Genomic DNA, 19,004 nt, shown 5'->3' on the forward strand with positions numbered 1-19,004 from the left:
TGTAGCTAGCTAGTTAACCACTCTGAAGGCTAGGTATGTATGTATAGTGTGTGATGTGCAAGATGTGGTACAGTCATTTCATATAAGCATATGTAAAAACGTATCAAATGTCATTAGTGTCATGGTATTTGAATCAGGAATCAAAAAATGTTACTAAAATGGAGCGCACTGTATGTGCGTAGGGCCAGTAAAAATATACATACAGGAATTAATGCAATGGTATTTGGATTTTTTGAAAAATGGAACTATGTGCAGAACAAATGCAATAAATGTAATGTATGTGTGTGTGTGTGTGTGTGTGTGTAAAGTTGTAAAGAGCTTAGAACTCACTTAGCTCTTCAGGCAGTGTGATGTGACTTCTTGTGAACGTTCTGCTTCTCTGTTGGTAACCTGTGATGTGTTGTAGGCCTTGCCACATGCATCTGGTGTAGTATATTTCTAATTTCAGTCTCTAGAAACGATCAAGGTCATACTGGCCCTTTTTTAGTCTTCAGCGTTGCTTAAGACAAATGCAGTGAAGCTATTGTCCAGCATAGACTAAACTTCACAGTTTATCCAGGGATTTTGATTGGGGTATATCCTGCAGCATTTTTCTGGGTACAACCATCTTTGTGCAGGTGCAAGCAGATGTAGCCAGTTACCAAAATCTTCTGGTTACCAGATTCTACATTCCACTATAACGGACTACACTAACCATGAATCAGAAAATGGATTTCCATTCTATAGTCTATACAGCCAGTAAACATCAGGACTGATTAGATAAGAATTGACAGCATCCTGCATCCGCTGGAAATTAAGTGTAGATTTTACAAAACTACTGTTAACTGTCCAGCATCTGCCATTCTCTGGCAGCAGTGGCAAAGAAGGTTCAGCAAGGTACATGTACTTGTAACATGGTAGAGCAAGGTACAAACAACCTTCAGCAATGAGGCAGCATACAGACAAAAGGTGCAGCAACTAATAGACTGGTGCAGAACCAAAAACAGGTCTGCTGAGGAAATCGTCAAGAGCACCAAGTTCCTCAGTGTTCACAGTGCAGAGAACCTCACTCAACACCTTTTGTGCCAAGAAAGCCTCTACTTCCTGAGAAGAATGAGAAAAGTTCATCTGCCCCATTCCATCTTTACCATGGTCTACAGATGGATTGTGGAGAGCAACCTGAGCAGCTGAATCACTGTCTGTTTTGGGAATAGCAATGAATCTGACCGTAAGACTTTACAGGAAATAGTGAGGGCAGCTAAAAAGGACCACAATTGTTTTCTTCTCTTAGGCTCTTAAGACTACTCCAGTGCTGGCTCAACCTAGATATTTCACTTTGCAAGTACAGACAATAAAATACTTTGCTTAATCACTTGTTTGCCATACCTCCTAATCAGGACCTTTTAATGGCATTTGATGCTCTTTCCTTCTTTTTTTTTTTCTTTCTTTTTAAAGCATATTACACAGTGAATTGAGAGCTCCAAAGAACTCCAAAGTAAAGACTTCCAAAAACAAGCATATCCATCTGCACCCTAAAGTTGCCTTCTACAAATCTGTTTACTGATTTTTTTAAAAAAGTGTATTGAATTGAAATTGAAGTCGATTGGTCATTGCTATGTAAAATGGAAACAAAGAAAGTGGCTTTGGGTTAGCCACTCAACACTATTTCAGCCAACCAGTAACTGCAAGCCCAGTGTCATTACTTTGGCAATACTTGGCCATTCTGAAGCAGCTCTGAATGGAAGGGTGTATTTGTTTTACTGAGTTCAAGTAGTTTTTTTAATGGGGGAAGAATGTTAACATTAGATATGATGTACTACCATAAGCTAGCAGGGCACAGGAGCAAGCAAGCGTCGCATTTTACGTGTCGGCCAGAGCTTTGATTATGACTAGGCTAAGGCTACTCCAAGCATATAAGTTGATTCCTGAGGCCTATAGACAATTCTGGTCTCACCCGAAAGTCCTTTCAGACCGTCCAGGTCAGATTTGCAGACTGTGCCGTCTGGAACAGACAGAAGGACAAGTCTAAACGTGTAGCTTGTGCCAAGCGTACAGTAAATTCACAGTTGCAATCAAAATGATCTAAAACCCACTGCAAATTAGGTTTATTAGCAAAATTAGCTTTCAGCTGTTTGCAATAAACCGATCAAATAGAACAATTTTAGTAGCGCAACACACCTAAATAATAAGGTGCCTTCTAATTACTAATTACTAATTACTGCAGTTTCAGAATTATTCAACATCTTCATGACAAGCATCTTAATGACATGACTCCTTAATGACAACCTGATACTGAATCAAGTATAAGGAAATCCTATTAGAACAATGCCACAACTTCTGTGAGGAAGCTAAAGCGTCATTGATCCTTCCAACAGAATTATTCCAAGCATACCTCAAAGTTTACTAGAGCTTTCAGAAATATATAATTTATTAAATCTCCAAATAAATATATCTTCATATTATTAGTAGATTTATGAAAACCTTGTAAATACTTAAAACCACAAGGTGGTACCAAAAATCCATAATATCAATCATCTCTGGAGTCCAGAGCCCAGAGACCGGAAGATGAATGAGTTACAACAGGAATTGAATGGGATTTTGCCTGTGTCACTACCCAAAGTGTAAAAAGATGTAATTGACTTAACTAATAACTTAATTCGATGCTTCTGTTGGCAAAAGCAAACAACACTCTGCTGTATATCCTGCAAACAGCTGCATTAGTTATGCTTAAACATGTTTAATCCTGTGAAATCACAAACTTTTTGGGTGTAGGGTGTCCCATTTATCTCCCTAACACAAGAGCTCACAAGTCTCTCCCAGGAGCAAGTGGTGTGCCTCTCTCTGAAGTCCGCATCAGACTACACTGAAGACAGTTACCCATGTTCCACTGTGATGTTCCTTGCATAAACTTAGAGCTAGTGAACCATAAGATAACATTTCCTGAAGTTTACAAAAAGTACATTAAATTGAAGTTGTATACAGCACCTGGAGGGAGCTGGAAGAACTCCATAGCAATGGAAAAAGAGGAAAATCTTTCATTTCTTTAAAATGATTCTTTGCCGTGGACCACTTATTCATTTTAACTGTTAAACTCAGCACGTTTTTTCAAGTTTAAGCAGTGTCGTACATAGGTGAAGTAACGTAAGTTAAAGTGTGTCTTAATTCTGCTCCGTCTCTGACGTCTTAAGCACTCGCACTCGCACCCACCAATCGACATAATCATGCCTTCATTTTTTGTTCTTTGATGATGCACTTGCACTGAGAGTTTCTGATGGTGCTAGAGAGTTTCTAGTGGCTGGCAGTGTATCTACAACTAGTCAACAATTAAATCCACCCACAAGTGCTGTGGGCAGAGGTCGAAGAATAATGATGACAAAAACTCAACTGTATGCTGTGAAGACACTGCACTAAAATAGCCTAGTAAGCCAGACAGGGTAGATTTTGATAACAGTTTCACTGGACAGGCCCCAATCACAGACCACTGTGTATAACAACAAACTAACTTACTTCAGGCTAAATTGAAGAATAACAATATAGAAAACAAGCTAGTTTGAATGTTTCTCTGTCCAGGGACCGTGTCTCACTCTGAACCCCACTGGTGTGCAGAGATCACAGCCGCTTACTTGTACCATTTAGGGTGATAATTATTTGTTTGCTGTCATCCATCAGTGGTGCGCAAAATCTGAAATAACCAAAAAGAAGATTCTAAGAGAAGTGCAGTGATTTTAACACAGTTTACATCAGACAGTTCTGATGACAAGTACTTCAGGTAAAGTGCAGATTGAGTTCCTTTAAAGATTAAACGTACTAAAATAAACTAAAAACTCTCTGGATCTTTCTGGAGTTGACTCTGACTCTGCTCATGCTGACTCCACTTATAGTGGGATTGAAAGACCAGCATTTTTTTCCTGCCTCTCCTGTCACGACTGATGTGCTATTAAGCAAGACACCCAACTCCCAGTTGTTTCCCTGCCACTGAAGTGGTTTCCCAATGCTCAAGGTGTGTGTGCTCACTGTCCCTACACACTAGTAAGTAGTAATTACTAGCAATGGCTATGAAGTGTGTTCAAATTTTTAAAGATTTTGATCATCGAATCATGCATCATGATGCATGTTGTATTTAGGAATTGTCAGCTTAAATCAAATTTCCAAATGTATACATTCTCTAGTTTATATGGTGCAAACTATTAAGAAATTGCAGTTCAGGGGAATTGTGCAGGTCAACATGAGATGAGGAAGATCAAGAAACATGAGGGTGAACTTCTCATATGACGGTAAGACAGAAAAATCTAAACTCCTATAGGACTGTCACATTGTGGTTTCATTCCCTTCAATTCTATATAGGCAAAATCAAAGCTGTCCATCATTTTGTCAAATTTGCAAAAACAGTGCAATAGAGACCACAGGCAGAGCAAGACTCATATACTTATTTAGTAGACCCGCCTCCTTTTCCCAGACAAAGTGTGTGTCAGAGCACTTTCATTGAGCTCACAGTGCAAGATAGTATATAAGCATATTTTTCCTCTGAAAATTCAGTTTGTCCGATGAGCGTAATGTTTTAAAAAGTAAAAATGCAGAGTTGACTACACAGTTACTCCATGTAATGAACAGAAAGGGCACGAAGTCAAGCTGTCAATCTTTGAATTTCGAACTGTAACCCCACCTTCTTTCCTCTTACGATATGGTAGAATAATGTTTAAAACACTGATTTTCTGGGGGAAATAAAACATTTACCTATATTACTACAGGGAAAATTAACTGTTGGAATTAGACATTGGAAATGGGTAGACGGTTTGTAGGAGAGAAATGAGGGTGAGGGCATGGGCATGGGCAGAGCTATGATGCTGTGACCAGCCAGAAGAAGCACTATACCTTTTGAGAGACTTTTGAGGCTACATTAACTAACTAAATTCACATTTTCACGCATGTCAAAACACACTGCTGTTTCGCTCCCCTCAAAGAGATAGAAGCATGGTCTTGTAGAAAAGAAAAAACCTGCCCAGATGGCAGATGAGTAAATACAACTTCATATTAGGACTTGGATAAGTACAACATAGTTGCCTGAAGTTTACAGACACTCATCATGGAACCGACTGTCAGAGCAAAATTAGGTTTTCAACTAAAGTTCAGTAGGAGTTCACAGAATTGTTTTTTTTTCAGAATTAATGTACAAAATACATGTACAACATACATACTTCACTGAAAGAATTTGACCTATAGACAGTGACACATGTTCCAGCAGCTTCCGGTTCATGACAGGCCTGGGCCTTGGTGCTTCTTGGAATGTTCCTTACCATCAGACCTAATTTCCTCTCAGCTGAGGGTGACAGTTTGGGTCTTCTTCCGGATGTTGGAAAAGTGGTTACACCACCCAAAAACATATACTTACAAAAAGGGCATTTTAACTGGTTATCTTCCAAGTTGCCTCATAATGCATCCAAAAGACATTCCTAACTTGTGTAATCCTTCTCTGACCTGAGCTCCCTGGACTTTCTCATTGAAATGTGTTTGTCAATCTGACGAGTGCTGTCAAACAAACCATTTGAGGGCTAAGAGAAGCTTAACACAGAAATACAGATGTATAATGTCGTAATAGGCAGCTCACATAACACCTCGTATCAAAGCTTAACACTAGATCAAACTTCAGTTTCAATTATGAAAAGAAGACGAGTTGCAAGTTTGACAGTTAGAGTGGCAATAAGAAAGCAATTAGAAGGATGGCAAAACAACCAGTGGACTACTAAAACAATTGTTCTAAAGTGTTTTAACCATGTAGTGGAATATTTTTAACTCTGTGAACATATACACATAAAACCAGTTTAGTAAAATCACTAAAACTTCAACACTGCAATAAGTTGTTCATGATGAGTATGTAAAATTCCCACCACAACTTCCTGCTGAATTAAACCCTGTTGTTGCCATTCTAAAATGAATTTCATGAATGCACCACTTCCACTTTTACAGAGAGCACCGATGGTTTAGCCTAAACCTAGTGGCTACACACAAGACACAGGGCCATCCTCCCATAAACATACATACAGCATTTCAAGCACTTTAAATTGGATTGCTAAAATATTTCAGTAATATTTAATGTTTAGGTTTAGAGAACAGAAAAACAGCAGTGTATGTGTAAAATACTCACTGGTGGCCATCTTCTCTGAGGAACATGGAGGTATTCCATGACCGAGAGCCCATTGCTGTGCTCCTATTCCCACTAAAAAGCTGACATAGACAAACAACATAAATCTACCTGGAACAGCAAAAATAAGCAGTTATTTTGCAACACAAGAAAAATGCCAAATGGCTAAGATAAATAATTTATTTTTAATAATTTGGTTCATGCTTTCATTCAGTCTTGACAAAGAAAAAATCACTTATGGTTCATAAACGTTTTGGCTATTGAATTTCCATTTCAAAATGAAATTTTTTTTAAACTGATGTTATCTGATTTTTGCTTCCAAATTGCAACATTGAAAAACGAGAAAACAGCCTGTTATCCGACTCCCCTTGCATGCATGCGCGTCACGCAATAGTATGGGCACAAGAGACCAAAGGTGTGAGTAAGTCACATGTTCAAGCAAGTCTCAAGCTAGTCCCAAATTACAGTGGTAACATTCAAGAAAGTAAAGTATCTGCTAGTCTCAATTCAAGTCGCACAAAATGATTGTGCTGTAACTCCAGTTTCCACTTTAAAAATCAGTTAAAAGACTGATCTGCTATAAAGGCTAACCAAGTTCAGATCGGATAGGAGCGCAGCTCTGTCTGGGAAGACTCACGGTGGAGGCATGTGTGTTTACATCAACTCAGAATGGTGTTACAACACTTTGGCTTTCACTAAGCACTGCTCTCCACTGGTGGAGTTCATGATTGTCAAACGTAGTTATTTTTATTTAGTACGAGAACTCTCCACTGTGCTAATAGCACAATGCTAATACACTGTGCTAATATAGGGATACATTACACCTAGCGCTATGTGCTAATGCGAAGGAGGCACTATGCGAACTGTACGGGGCCATCAGTGAGCTGCAGAATAAACAACCAGACAGACTGTACATTATTGCCAGAGATTTCAACCATGCAAATCTTAAATCAGTCTTCCCCAAATTCCATCGGCATGTGGACTTTGCAACAAGAGGACGTGGTGGATCTTGTTTACTTAAACATCCCCAGCACGTTCCCGGCGTAGCCACGCCCCAACCTCATACAGGCCTCTCATCAGACGCTGCAAATCAGTTCAGAAGCAGGTGAAAACCTAGCGAGCAGGAGCCATTTCTGCCCTTCAGGACTGTTTCGAGAGCACTGCATGGGACATGTTCAGCGAGGCTGCAACTGTCTGTGACACAGTTAACCTGGATAATGTTACTGTCTCCAGGACCATTATCTTATGCCCAAAGCAGAAGCCGTAAATGACTTATGAGGTGCGTGCGCTGCTGAGGACCTGTGACTCAGCCTTCAAAGCGGGTGACAAGATTGCCCTGAGGTAAGCAAGAGCAACATTGTCATGAGCCATTAGAGAAGCAAAGTGTGCACACGCTCAGAGAATCCACGGCCACTTCAAGGACACAGGTGACACGTGGGGCATGTGGCAAGGCATCTAGGCAACCACCAATTACAGGCCTTCCTTCCTGATGCTGATCCTGAAAGACTCCTATGCACGGTTTGAGGCACAAAATGACACATCGGCGAGGAAGACCACACCCAAGCAAGACGAGCAGGTGTTGTGTCTGACTGCAGTGGGTGTGGGGGAAAACTGTGCAGAGACAACTCACGGAAAGATGCAGGACCGGACAACATCTCCGGCAAAGTGCTCAGGGAATGTGCAGAACAGCTGATGGATGTTCTCACAAACATTTTCAACATTTCTCTGAACAGCTCCCAATGTGCCTCAAAACCACCACCATCATCCTGGTACCAAAGAAGTCCACCGTGTCCTGTCTTAATTACTGTCCCATTGCACTCACGCCCATCATCATGAAGTGCTTCAAGAGGCTAGTCAAGACTCGACTTCACTGGACCCCCTGCAATTTGCATATCACCCCAACCACTCAATGGACGATTCCATCACCACTGCCCTTTATCTCTCGTTCTTCCACCTGGATAAGGATACTTACGCCAGAATGCTGTTCATAGACTTCAGCTCAGCATTCAACATTATCGTCCCACAGAACCTCATCGGGAAGCTAAGCCTGCTGGGCTTCAACACATCTCTCTGCAACTGGGTACTGGACTACCTGTCAGTCCGTGTTGGTAACAGCATCTCCAGCACCATCACACTAAACACGCCCCCCCCCCCCCCCCCCCAGGCAGTGTTCTGAGTCATCTGCTGTTCACCCTGCCGACTCTACACAGCTCAAACCACATCATAAAAATCACAGATGACAACAGTGTTGGGTCTCATCAGCAAAGGTGACGAGTCAGCATACAGAGAAGAGGTGCAACGGCTGGCAGACTGGTGTAAAGTCAAGACCAAGAAAATGGTTGTTGACTTCAGGAGAGCACAAGACAACCACACTCTGCTCAACATCGATGGGTCTTCTGTGGAGATCGTTAAAAGCACAAAGTTCATTGGTGTCCACCTCTACTTCCTCTGGAAGCTGAAAAAGCCCTGTGAAAAAGCCCTGTCTCCCTCCACCCATCCTCACCATCGTCTACAGAGGCACTATAGAGAGCATCCTGAGTAGCTGCATCACTGCCTGGTTTGGGAACTGCACCGTCGCTGACCGAAAGACCCTCCAGCGAATAGAGAGGATCATTGGAGTCTCTCTCCCATCCATCATAGACATTTACACCACCAGCAGCAACCGCAAAGCAAACAGCATTGTGGATGACCCCACCCACCCTTCACACAAACTGTTCTTCCTCCTGCCATTGGGAAGAAGGTATCGCAGCATCTGGTCCAACATGACAAGACCCTTCAATAGCTACTTTCCACAAGGAATCAGACTTCTCAACTCAAGAGACTAAATGGACAGACTCCTCTGTACGTACACACACACACACACACACACACACACACACACGTGTGAATCCCAGACAATGTGAAAGTACTGCACTACATACTACCTCACTGGACTCCTGACACATCTATTATGCATAAATTGAACACTTTTTTATTTATTTATTTTAAAAATAGAGTACTGCAGAGTGCTGCAATAACCTGTGCTGCATTCTACTGGTTTTAACATAGTATGCACATTTTATTGCACAACCCTACTTCCCACTACTGTTTCTGTCTTATTGATTTACTTTCTAGTCTGCACTCTGTGTCTTATCTGTACTGTATGCATTGTGTTGTGTTGCACCATGGTCATGGAGGAATGTTGTTTTGTTGCACTGTGTACTGTATATACACTGCTCAAAAAAATTAAAGGGAACACTTAAACAAAACAATAAAATAACTCCAAGTAAATCAAACTTCTGTAAAAATCAAACTGTCCACTTAGGAAGCAACACTTATTAACAATCAATTTCACATGCTGTTGTGCAAATGGAATAGACAACAGGTTTAAATTATTGGGAATTAGCAAGACACACTCAATAAAGGAGTGGTGCAGGTGGGGACCACAGACCACTTCTCAGTACCTATGCTTTCTGACTGATGTTTTGATCACTTTTAAATGTTGGTGGTGCTTTCACACTCATAGTAGCATGAGACTCTACAACCCACACAAGTAGCTCAGGTAGTGCAGCTCATCCAGGATGGCACATCAATGTGAGCTGTGGCAAGAAGGTTTGCTGTGTCTGTCAGCATAGTGTCCAGAGGCTGGAGGCGCTACCAGGAGACAGGCCAGTACACCAGGAGATGTGGAGGAGGCCGTGGGAGGGCAACAACCCAGCAGCAGGACCACTACCTCCGTCTTTGTGCAAGGAGGAACAGGAGGAGCACTGCCAGAGCCCTGCAAAATGACCTCCAGCAGGCCACAAATGTGCATGTGTCTGCACAAACATTTAGAAACCGACTCTATGAGGATGGTATGAGGGCCCGACGTCCACATTATTAGGCTCACAGCCCAACACCGTGCAGGACGCTCAGACCCCTTGTGAGACCATATGCTGGTGCGGTTGGACCTGGGTTCCTCCTAACGCAGAACAATGCTAGACCTCATGTAGCTGGAGCGTGTCAGCAGTTCCTGCAAGATGAAGGCATTGAAGCTGGCCTGCCCGTTCCCCAGACCTGAATCCAATTGAGCACATCTGGGACATCATGTCTTGCTCCATCCACCAACGTCACGTTGCAACACAGACTGTCCAGGAGTTGGTGGATGCTTTAGCCAGGTCTGGGCCACACACACAATACTGAGCCTCATTTTGACTTGTTTTAAAGAAATTACATCAAAGTTGGATCAGCCTGTAGTGTTTTTCCACTTTAATTTTGTGTGTGACTCCAAATCCAGGCCTCCATTGGTTAATAAATTTGATTTCCATTGATTATTTTGGAGTGATTTTGTTGTCAGCACATTCAATGAGAATATTTCATTCATTCAGTTCTAGGATGTGTTATTTGAATGTTCCCTTTTTTTTTTTAGCAGTGTAGTTGAAATGACAATAAAGCCCTTTGACTTGACTAGCTTTAGACAGAAGGTGGTAGATGCAGATGGCTCTGGGAAGAGATTTAGAAAGATTAGAAATCAACCGTTTCACTGTGCACAACATCATTTAAAAGTGAATTAACTGCCAACCTTCAGGAGAGCACAAGACAACCACACTCTGCTCAACATCGATGGGTCTTCTGTGGAGATCGTTAAAAGCACAAAGTTCATTGGTGTCCACCTCTACTTCCTCTGGAAGCTGAAAAAGCCCTGTGAAAAAGCCCTGTCTCCCTCCACCCATCCTCACCATCGTCTACAGAGGCACTATAGAGAGCATCCTGAGTAGCTGCATCACTGCCTGGTTTGGGAACTGCACCGTCGCTGACCGAAAGACCCTCCAGCGAATAGAGAGGATCATTGGAGTCTCTCTCCCATCCATCATAGATATTTACACCACCAGCAGCAACCGCAAAGCAAACAGCATTGTGGATGACCCCACCCACCCTTCACACAAACTGTTCTTCCTCCTGCCATTGGGAAGAAGGTATCGCAGCATCTGGTCCAACATGACAAGACCCTTCAATAGCTACTTTCCACAAGGAATCAGACTTCTCAACTCAAGAGACTAAATGGACAGACTCCTCTGTACGTACACACACACACACACACACACACACACGTTTGAATCCCAGACAATGTGAAAGTACTGCACTACATACTACCTCACTGGACTCCTGACACATCTATTATGCATAAATTGAACACTTTTTTATTTATTTATTTTAAAAATAGAGTACTGCAGAGTGCTGCAATAACCTGTGCTGCATTCTACTGGTTTTAACATAGTATGCACATTTTATTGCACAACCCTACTTCCCACTACTGTTTCTGTCTTATTGATTTACTTTCTAGTCTGCACTCTGTGTCTTATCTGTACTGTATGCATTGTGTTGTGTTGCACCATGGTCATGGAGGAATGTTGTTTTGTTGCACTGTGTACTGTATATACACTGCTCAAAAAAATTAAAGGGAACACTTAAACAAAACAATAAAATAACTCCAAGTAAATCAAACTTCTGTAAAAATCAAACTGTCCACTTAGGAAGCAACACTTATTAACAATCAATTTCACATGCTGTTGTGCAAATGGAATAGACAACAGGTTTAAATTATTGGGAATTAGCAAGACACACTCAATAAAGGAGTGGTGCAGGTGGGGACCACAGACCACTTCTCAGTACCTATGCTTTCTGACTGATGTTTTGATCACTTTTAAATGTTGGTGGTGCTTTCACACTCATAGTAGCATGAGACTCTACAACCCACACAAGTAGCTCAGGTAGTGCAGCTCATCCAGGATGGCACATCAATGTGAGCTGTGGCAAGAAGGTTTGCTGTGTCTGTCAGCATAGTGTCCAGAGGCTGGAGGCGCTACCAGGAGACAGGCCAGTACACCAGGAGATGTGGAGGAGGCCGTGGGAGGGCAACAACCCAGCAGCAGGACCACTACCTCCGTCTTTGTGCAAGGAGGAACAGGAGGAGCACTGCCAGAGCCCTGCAAAATGACCTCCAGCAGGCCACAAATGTGCATGTGTCTGCACAAACATTTAGAAACCGACTCTATGAGGATGGTATGAGGGCCCGACGTCCACATTATTAGGCTCACAGCCCAACACCGTGCAGGACGCTCAGACCCCTTGTGAGACCATATGCTGGTGCGGTTGGACCTGGGTTCCTCCTAACGCAGAACAATGCTAGACCTCATGTAGCTGGAGCGTGTCAGCAGTTCCTGCAAGATGAAGGCATTGAAGCTGGCCTGCCCGTTCCCCAGACCTGAATCCAATTGAGCACATCTGGGACATCATGTCTTGCTCCATCCACCAACGTCACGTTGCAACACAGACTGTCCAGGAGTTGGTGGATGCTTTAGCCAGGTCTGAGCCACACACACAATACTGAGCCTCATTTTGACTTGTTTTAAAGAAATTACATCAAAGTTGGATCAGCCTGTAGTGTTTTTCCACTTTAATTTTGTGTGTGACTCCAAATCCAGGCCTCCATTGGTTAATAAATTTGATTTCCATTGATTATTTTGGAGTGATTTTGTTGTCAGCACATTCAATGAGAATATTTCATTCATTCAGTTCTAGGATGTGTTATTTTTTTTTAGCAGTGTAGTTGAAATGACAATAAAGCCCTTTGACTTGACTAGCTTTAGACAGAAGGTGGTAGATGCAGATGGCTCTGGGAAGAGATTTAGAAAGATTAGAAATCAACCGTTTCACTGTGCACAACATCATTTAAAAGTGAATTAACTGCCAACTGCAAGTCCATAACAGTCCTATAACAGTTGATGTAAAAGTACAGCAGAAAAAGAGCAAGAATAAAGAAGCTTGTCAGAGAACATCTAGATAAAGACCAAGACTTCTGTAACAGTGTGCTTTGGACAGTTGCCCCGATATATCTGGAATTCAAGCCTATAATAATATCCCACAGTGAAGTCTGAAATCTGATTTTTAGTAAACATCTTAGGTCACGTCAACTGAATGTGGACCAATGTCCAGTGTGAGACATTACTACCAAATGGATGTTAGTTACCAACAAACGTAGTCAAACTGTGTTCGTATAAGAAAAAATAAGTCTCCCTCAAACATGAATGCTGTTTTCACCCGACTGGAAAACAGACACAGGCTGATTATGAAAAAAGTTTGCCATATTGATTTATTAATTCAAATGGAATCTATTTTGGTCACAGTCACAATTTAAACCCATGAGATTCAAATTAAAATGATATTAACCCTAGAACTGCAGTCCTATAGCTAGGATTCAAGTAGAAAGTAATTCCATGGAATTTGCCTTTTTACATATTAAAGTCCTGTTTTGTCTTCTCAATAAATACACAATCAGTTCAAAGACAAATCTAGCATTATCTAACATTGGCTTTCTTGCTAAACTTCAACTAGCCAATAAGTTAAAAAGCTAAAAAGACAGTGGATGTTGTGGTGATTGTGTCACTGATTTCCGATTTGCAGACCTTAGATACAGCTGTTCTCTTTTACTATTGTCATTGACAACAGAATCTTGATTCCAAACTTCATTTTGGAATAGCCGCTTCCATAATAAGAGCTTTTGCTATGCTGGTCTGCTGTGTTCTGATGGTTTTCCAGGTTTGTGCATACTGCAACAGGAATCCCCAAATCATGTTTCTATACAAATCCCTAACTCCTCAACATCAAAAAATATATAAATATTTAATTTAAAGAAAGTTATTTCGTGTAAGCTTTCTGAAGTCAAGTCAAAAGGAACAAATTCCAATTCAAATTTGATTCCTTACATTTTAACTCGACAACACTGTGATTTTAACACAATAGCAAACAAAATTCTGTTGAAATAAGTCATTACCCAAAATTAGTCAAATTATTTTGTATTAATTCATTTTATAAGGTAGTTGTGTTTACAACAAACAGTTTATTAAAACTTACTCAAATTAAGATAAAATAAGAAAAAAAGATACATTATTCTGTACTTAGAGAAGCTGGAAAATCTTTAATAAAAAAGGGCATTTTAAAGTAAAAACATCTTTCAAACACTGGCACCACATTTTGCACTTGGTGAATTCACCAAATTAGCAGATTTCAGAGATTTTGACTGAAATCTCTATACTTTAACTATTGTTACTAGTAAATAATTTGAACTGAAGGAAAAAATAATTTCATTCACGTTTTGCACTAGAAGAATACACAAAATCAGTGGATTTCTAACTAAAACTAGTGTTGCTGGAATTGGATCTACCATCCTGCTTCACCCGCCTACAAGGCAGAGAAAATTGGAGCTGCCCACCATCAGGGAGGTTTATCACTAGTCGGCCCAATCAAATTATGCTTCAGGACTGTTGTAATCATGTAGACAGTATTGTAGATAGATTTGTCACAGAATGCATAGTTGATGATGTTGATTCCAACAAAGACAGTCCATGTTTACCCCAATCAGAAGCTGTGATGTTTGCACAGTTCTGAGCACACAATAAATATATAAAAAACAATTATGCACTAGATAATACCATAAAAGCAAGAACCTGAAATACCTTAAAGAACCTGAAATATTCTTCATATTTTGTTGACCAACAAATCGCCATCATTCATTGTTACCCATTTTTCCCACTTTGCAAGAGGTTGCTTTTTCAATTTCACATGTAAAAATCAGTAATTGTCAGTAATCAGTAATAACAGATGATTTCCAGTTGTCCATGGTCCTACTCAATGAGGAAAAATGAGATGACAGGTTTCCCATTCTACTTGTTGATATGAAAACAAAAATTGGATAACATCATGGCCAATTTCCTATTTTTAAATTTTTGAAGCGAAGGCCACCTTTTAACCAAATCTTGTTAAGCATGCAGGTTCATCTCTCCGAATTTGTAATACTGATGTGGACTTCATGTAGAGAACCTAACTACTGCTGCAGATGAACTGACTGATTACTATACAAGGCAAGACAAATATGCCAAATATGTCAAGTACACTTTCTTACTCATAATAGACAAACTTTAAAGTTGGAATGTTAACTAAGAAATCTTGAGGGTAGACAGGTTAAGTGCTGGGGTACATTACTTTACTTGTTAAATTTCTAGTAATAGTTTAAGAAATACATCCAAAGTTTTAGAAATCAACTTTGGAACAAACTGGGTCCATTCTTTTAAACATTACATTTATATGGCAATTCTCATTGTGTTCTTTTTGCTCTGATGCAATCCTTTTGAGTGGATCAGCAACCGGTATCTGTTTTCATCTCAGGACAATAGTATCAGAACAGCCCTGCATTTTTCGCCTCCCATCATTTATTTTGTTCAAAAGGAAGTACAGTTTTATTTTTTTTATTTATATATATATATATATATATATATATATATATATATATATATAAATTGCTCCCTTTATTCTTATAAACAGAAGTACAGTTTCATAGTCTGCTTTTGGACAATCAAAATAACCTGCAACACCATTTGATACCATGAAACTATATAAATATTGGTGCATTCATAATGGATTAAAGTTACATAAAATAAAGGAGGTAATATTTATGATAAATACAAATAACACCTTAATTAAGTGTCTGGATAATCAACCCAGCAGCCTGGTTGCAAATTCAGTGCACAAACAGTACAAATACAGCCAATGCCACACATAAAACAAGTAAATCCTGTTAAAGTCCGTTTGCTATGGAAATAGCTATGACAATCACCATAGCAAAACATACCTTTCTTGGTAGTCCATTGGTGCCAACAAAATACAAAAATAAAAGCTAAAGCTACTGCATAAGTAAAAATTGTTAAATATTTCTAGTGTTGACCAAGCTATTTATACTTTGTTAATTTCAAGCAGTTCAGACAACATTATTTGATAGCCAAGCATGCTTACAGTTGCCCACACTGAATAGCATTCACAGGGAATTACAGGAATATCGAAAGAAAGTCATTAACCCCACCCAGAGAGAGTAAGGTATTCCCAAGGATTGAACCAGCATCCTCCCAATGACTGATCAGATGCTTAGATCTCATTACTTGTTTCATATGCACATGAGAAGTTTGGCAATGCAAATCCTGCATAATTGCAGTAAGCAGTATACCAGACATTTATTACATATTTTTTCACAGCTACCAATAAGCACAGACAAAGCACCAACATGCACAACATGCTAAAGTAAGCGTTTTGGGTTCAAAAGTCCAAAAAAGTGCAAAATATTATGCTTCTAATGCCTTGTACATACTGTATGACTTTCAAAGTTGTCAGACGTCTGTACCTTAAAACCACACAACATGTAATCAGACGTCTTGATCATTGTGGTTTGCACACTGCATGGCTGAATAGCAAAAGAGACAAATGACCAGCTCTGTCACCAGGGGAATTCTCCATGTCTCAAAACTACATTTTGTTATGAAAACACACGAGAAGTGAGATATATAGGAAATATTCTACACAATCCATTTTTTGTGCACATATCTGTAAAATATTTTGTATCCATGCTAGTTGATGTATAATTTCATCCCCCATATTCCCCCCTCAGCCTGTGTTATCTCCATAAATCCATTCAGAACTAACTCTGTCTCTTTACCTTCCGCTCTACCTGCATAAGACCAGCTGCCATTGATTTGTTATATGCTCTCATTGGTTGTAGCTCACTGTCTTACTCACCGGCCTGTCACAACCTTTTCTACAGGATTTAAACTACCCAAAAGTAGATATTTCGCCTGCTACATATTATTCAGTTATCTTAGAGACAGTGGCCTGCCCCCAGATCATGTCTGTGGTAGTGCAATTTGTTTTCAGGATAGCAGACACAGCACATGTGGCATCTTGGGGTTAGTCTTTATCATAGCGAGAACAAAATAATTTTTTTTCAGTCAGCTGCATCAGTTGCCACTGTTTTGGGACTTGGTTGCGTAGGGAAAGTCAGATTTACATGTATAGTTCTTTTTATGGCAAACGTTTTACATCAGACCCCTGGTGAGAAATCTAGAGGTATCCGCAAGAAAACGCAAGTAAAAGAAGGAACCACAACTCAAAAGGGGAATCTATACAATAATACAACAAAATCAGCAGCACACAACAGATTACACTGTCATTATTTATTTTAAAAAATGAAGCCAAAATTGATAAGCACTGCGAGAAAAATGAAGTATGTGTAAGTAGCAGTCAGGTGGTGCTAATCAAATGCTATTGATCAACTGATCATCAGCAAGTGTCATCACCCATATAAAAGCAGAAGCAGGAGCTACATCGGACTCTGCAGGCCTCAGTAAGCATGGTAAATGTTCATTTTCATGATAGTACATTAGAAAAAAAGACAGAACAATGAGGACTTGCTTAAAAGGGTTGCCAGGATAAAGCTTCTTCTTTCTAAAAATAACTTGGCAGCAGAACTTAGATTTGCAAACCTGCATCTATATAAACTGTCAGACCAGACTAATGTTTGGCCATAATGCACAGATGAAAATCAAACAGCATATTATCACAAACAACTCAAACCAACAGTCAAGACTGTGGGGGAGGGGTGATGATCTGGGCTTGTTTTGCACCTACATGACCTGGGCACGTTGCAGTCATTGAGTTAATTATAAACTTCTCTGTATAAATACAGCCAAAGCTTGGCCGAAATTGGGTCATGCATCAGGACAATGATCAATAATGAGGATACCAGCAAATCAACAACAAAAAATGGCTCAGTCAGTCCAAACCTTAACCCCTTGAAATTCCTGCTGCAGGACCTTAAAAGAGCTGTGTATAAACAAATGCCCACAAACCTCAATAAACAGATTTATTTTAAAAAGTAAACTCATTAAACAGGCCTGGACAAAAATGATACCCTTAACTTAATACTTTGTTGCACAACCTTTTGAGGCAATTACTGCAATTAAACGATTCCTATAACTGTCAATGAGACTTCTGCACCTCTCAGCAGGTATTTTGGCCCACTGCTCATGAGCAAACTGCTCCAGCTGCCTCAGCTTTGAAAGGTGCCTTTTCCAGACGGCATGTTTCAGCTCCTTCCAAAGATGCTCTTGGGTGTTTTTAGCTGTGTGTTTTGGGTCATTATTCTGTTGCAAGACCCATGACCTGTGACTGAGACTAACCTTTCTGGCACTATGCAGCACATTTCTCTTTAGCATCCCTTAATAGTCTTGATATTTCATTGTACACTGCACAGATTCAAGACACCCTGTGCCAGATGCATTCAAAGCAGCCCCAGAACATAACAGAGCCTCCTCCATGTTTCACAGTAGGGACAATGTTCTTTTCTTGACTTTATTTTTCTGTCTGTGAACATAGAGCTGATGTGCCTTGGCATAAAGTTCCATATGTCCAAAAGACATTTTTTCCAGAAGCAATGTAGTTTGGCAAATTTCAGTCTGGCTTTTTTATGATTTGTTTTCAACAATGGTGTCCTCCTTGGTCGTCTCCAATGAAGTCCACCTTGGCTCAAACAACGACGGATGGTGTGATGTGACACTAATGTTCCTTGAGCTTGAAGTTCACCTTTTATCTCTTTAGTTTTTCTGGGCTCTTTTGTTACCATTTGTATTATTCATCTCTTTGATTTGTTATAAAATTTCCTCCTGCAGTCTGTAGTCACAAGAACATCAATCTGCTTGGAGATGATCTTATAATCTTTACCTTTAGCATGCTTGTCTATAATTTTCTTTCTAATCTCCTGAGACAACTCTTTTCTTTGCTTCCTCTGGTCCATGTTGAGTGTGGTACACACCATGTCACCAAACAGCACAGTGATTACCTGTAGCCCTATATATAGGCCCACTGACTGATTACAAGATTGTAGACACCTGTGATGCTAATTAGACACACCTTGATTTGTCCCTTTGGTCACATAATTTTCAGGGGTACTATCATTTTTGTCCAGGCCTGTTTCATGAGTTTATTTTTTTAATAATTCTGTTGAAGCATGGTTCAAAATCAATGTCGGATTTCATTTGTTAATTTT

At 40.1% G+C, this 19,004-nt stretch overlaps 1 protein-coding gene across 4 annotated transcripts in view; it reads right to left on the reverse strand.

Annotated features, from left to right (window-relative positions):
- Positions 1-19,004, reverse strand: part of tasp1 (taspase, threonine aspartase, 1) — a 74,372-nt gene that overhangs the window by 24,941 nt on the left and 30,427 nt on the right. For all 4 annotated transcript variants that reach the window (XR_011978385.1, XM_072670571.1, XM_072670570.1 and 1 more), the window contains exon 7: positions 6,122-6,201. Coding sequence is in view for 3 of the 4 variants with exons in the window: in XM_072670571.1 (XP_072526672.1) it covers positions 6,122-6,201 (80 nt within the window). In the remaining variant the exon portion in view is untranslated. The remainder of the gene's footprint in view (positions 1-6,121; positions 6,202-19,004) is intronic.

This window comes from Salminus brasiliensis, chromosome 24 (genome assembly GCF_030463535.1).
Source record: "Salminus brasiliensis chromosome 24, fSalBra1.hap2, whole genome shotgun sequence".
Classification (NCBI taxonomy): domain Eukaryota; kingdom Metazoa; phylum Chordata; class Actinopteri; order Characiformes; family Bryconidae; genus Salminus; species Salminus brasiliensis.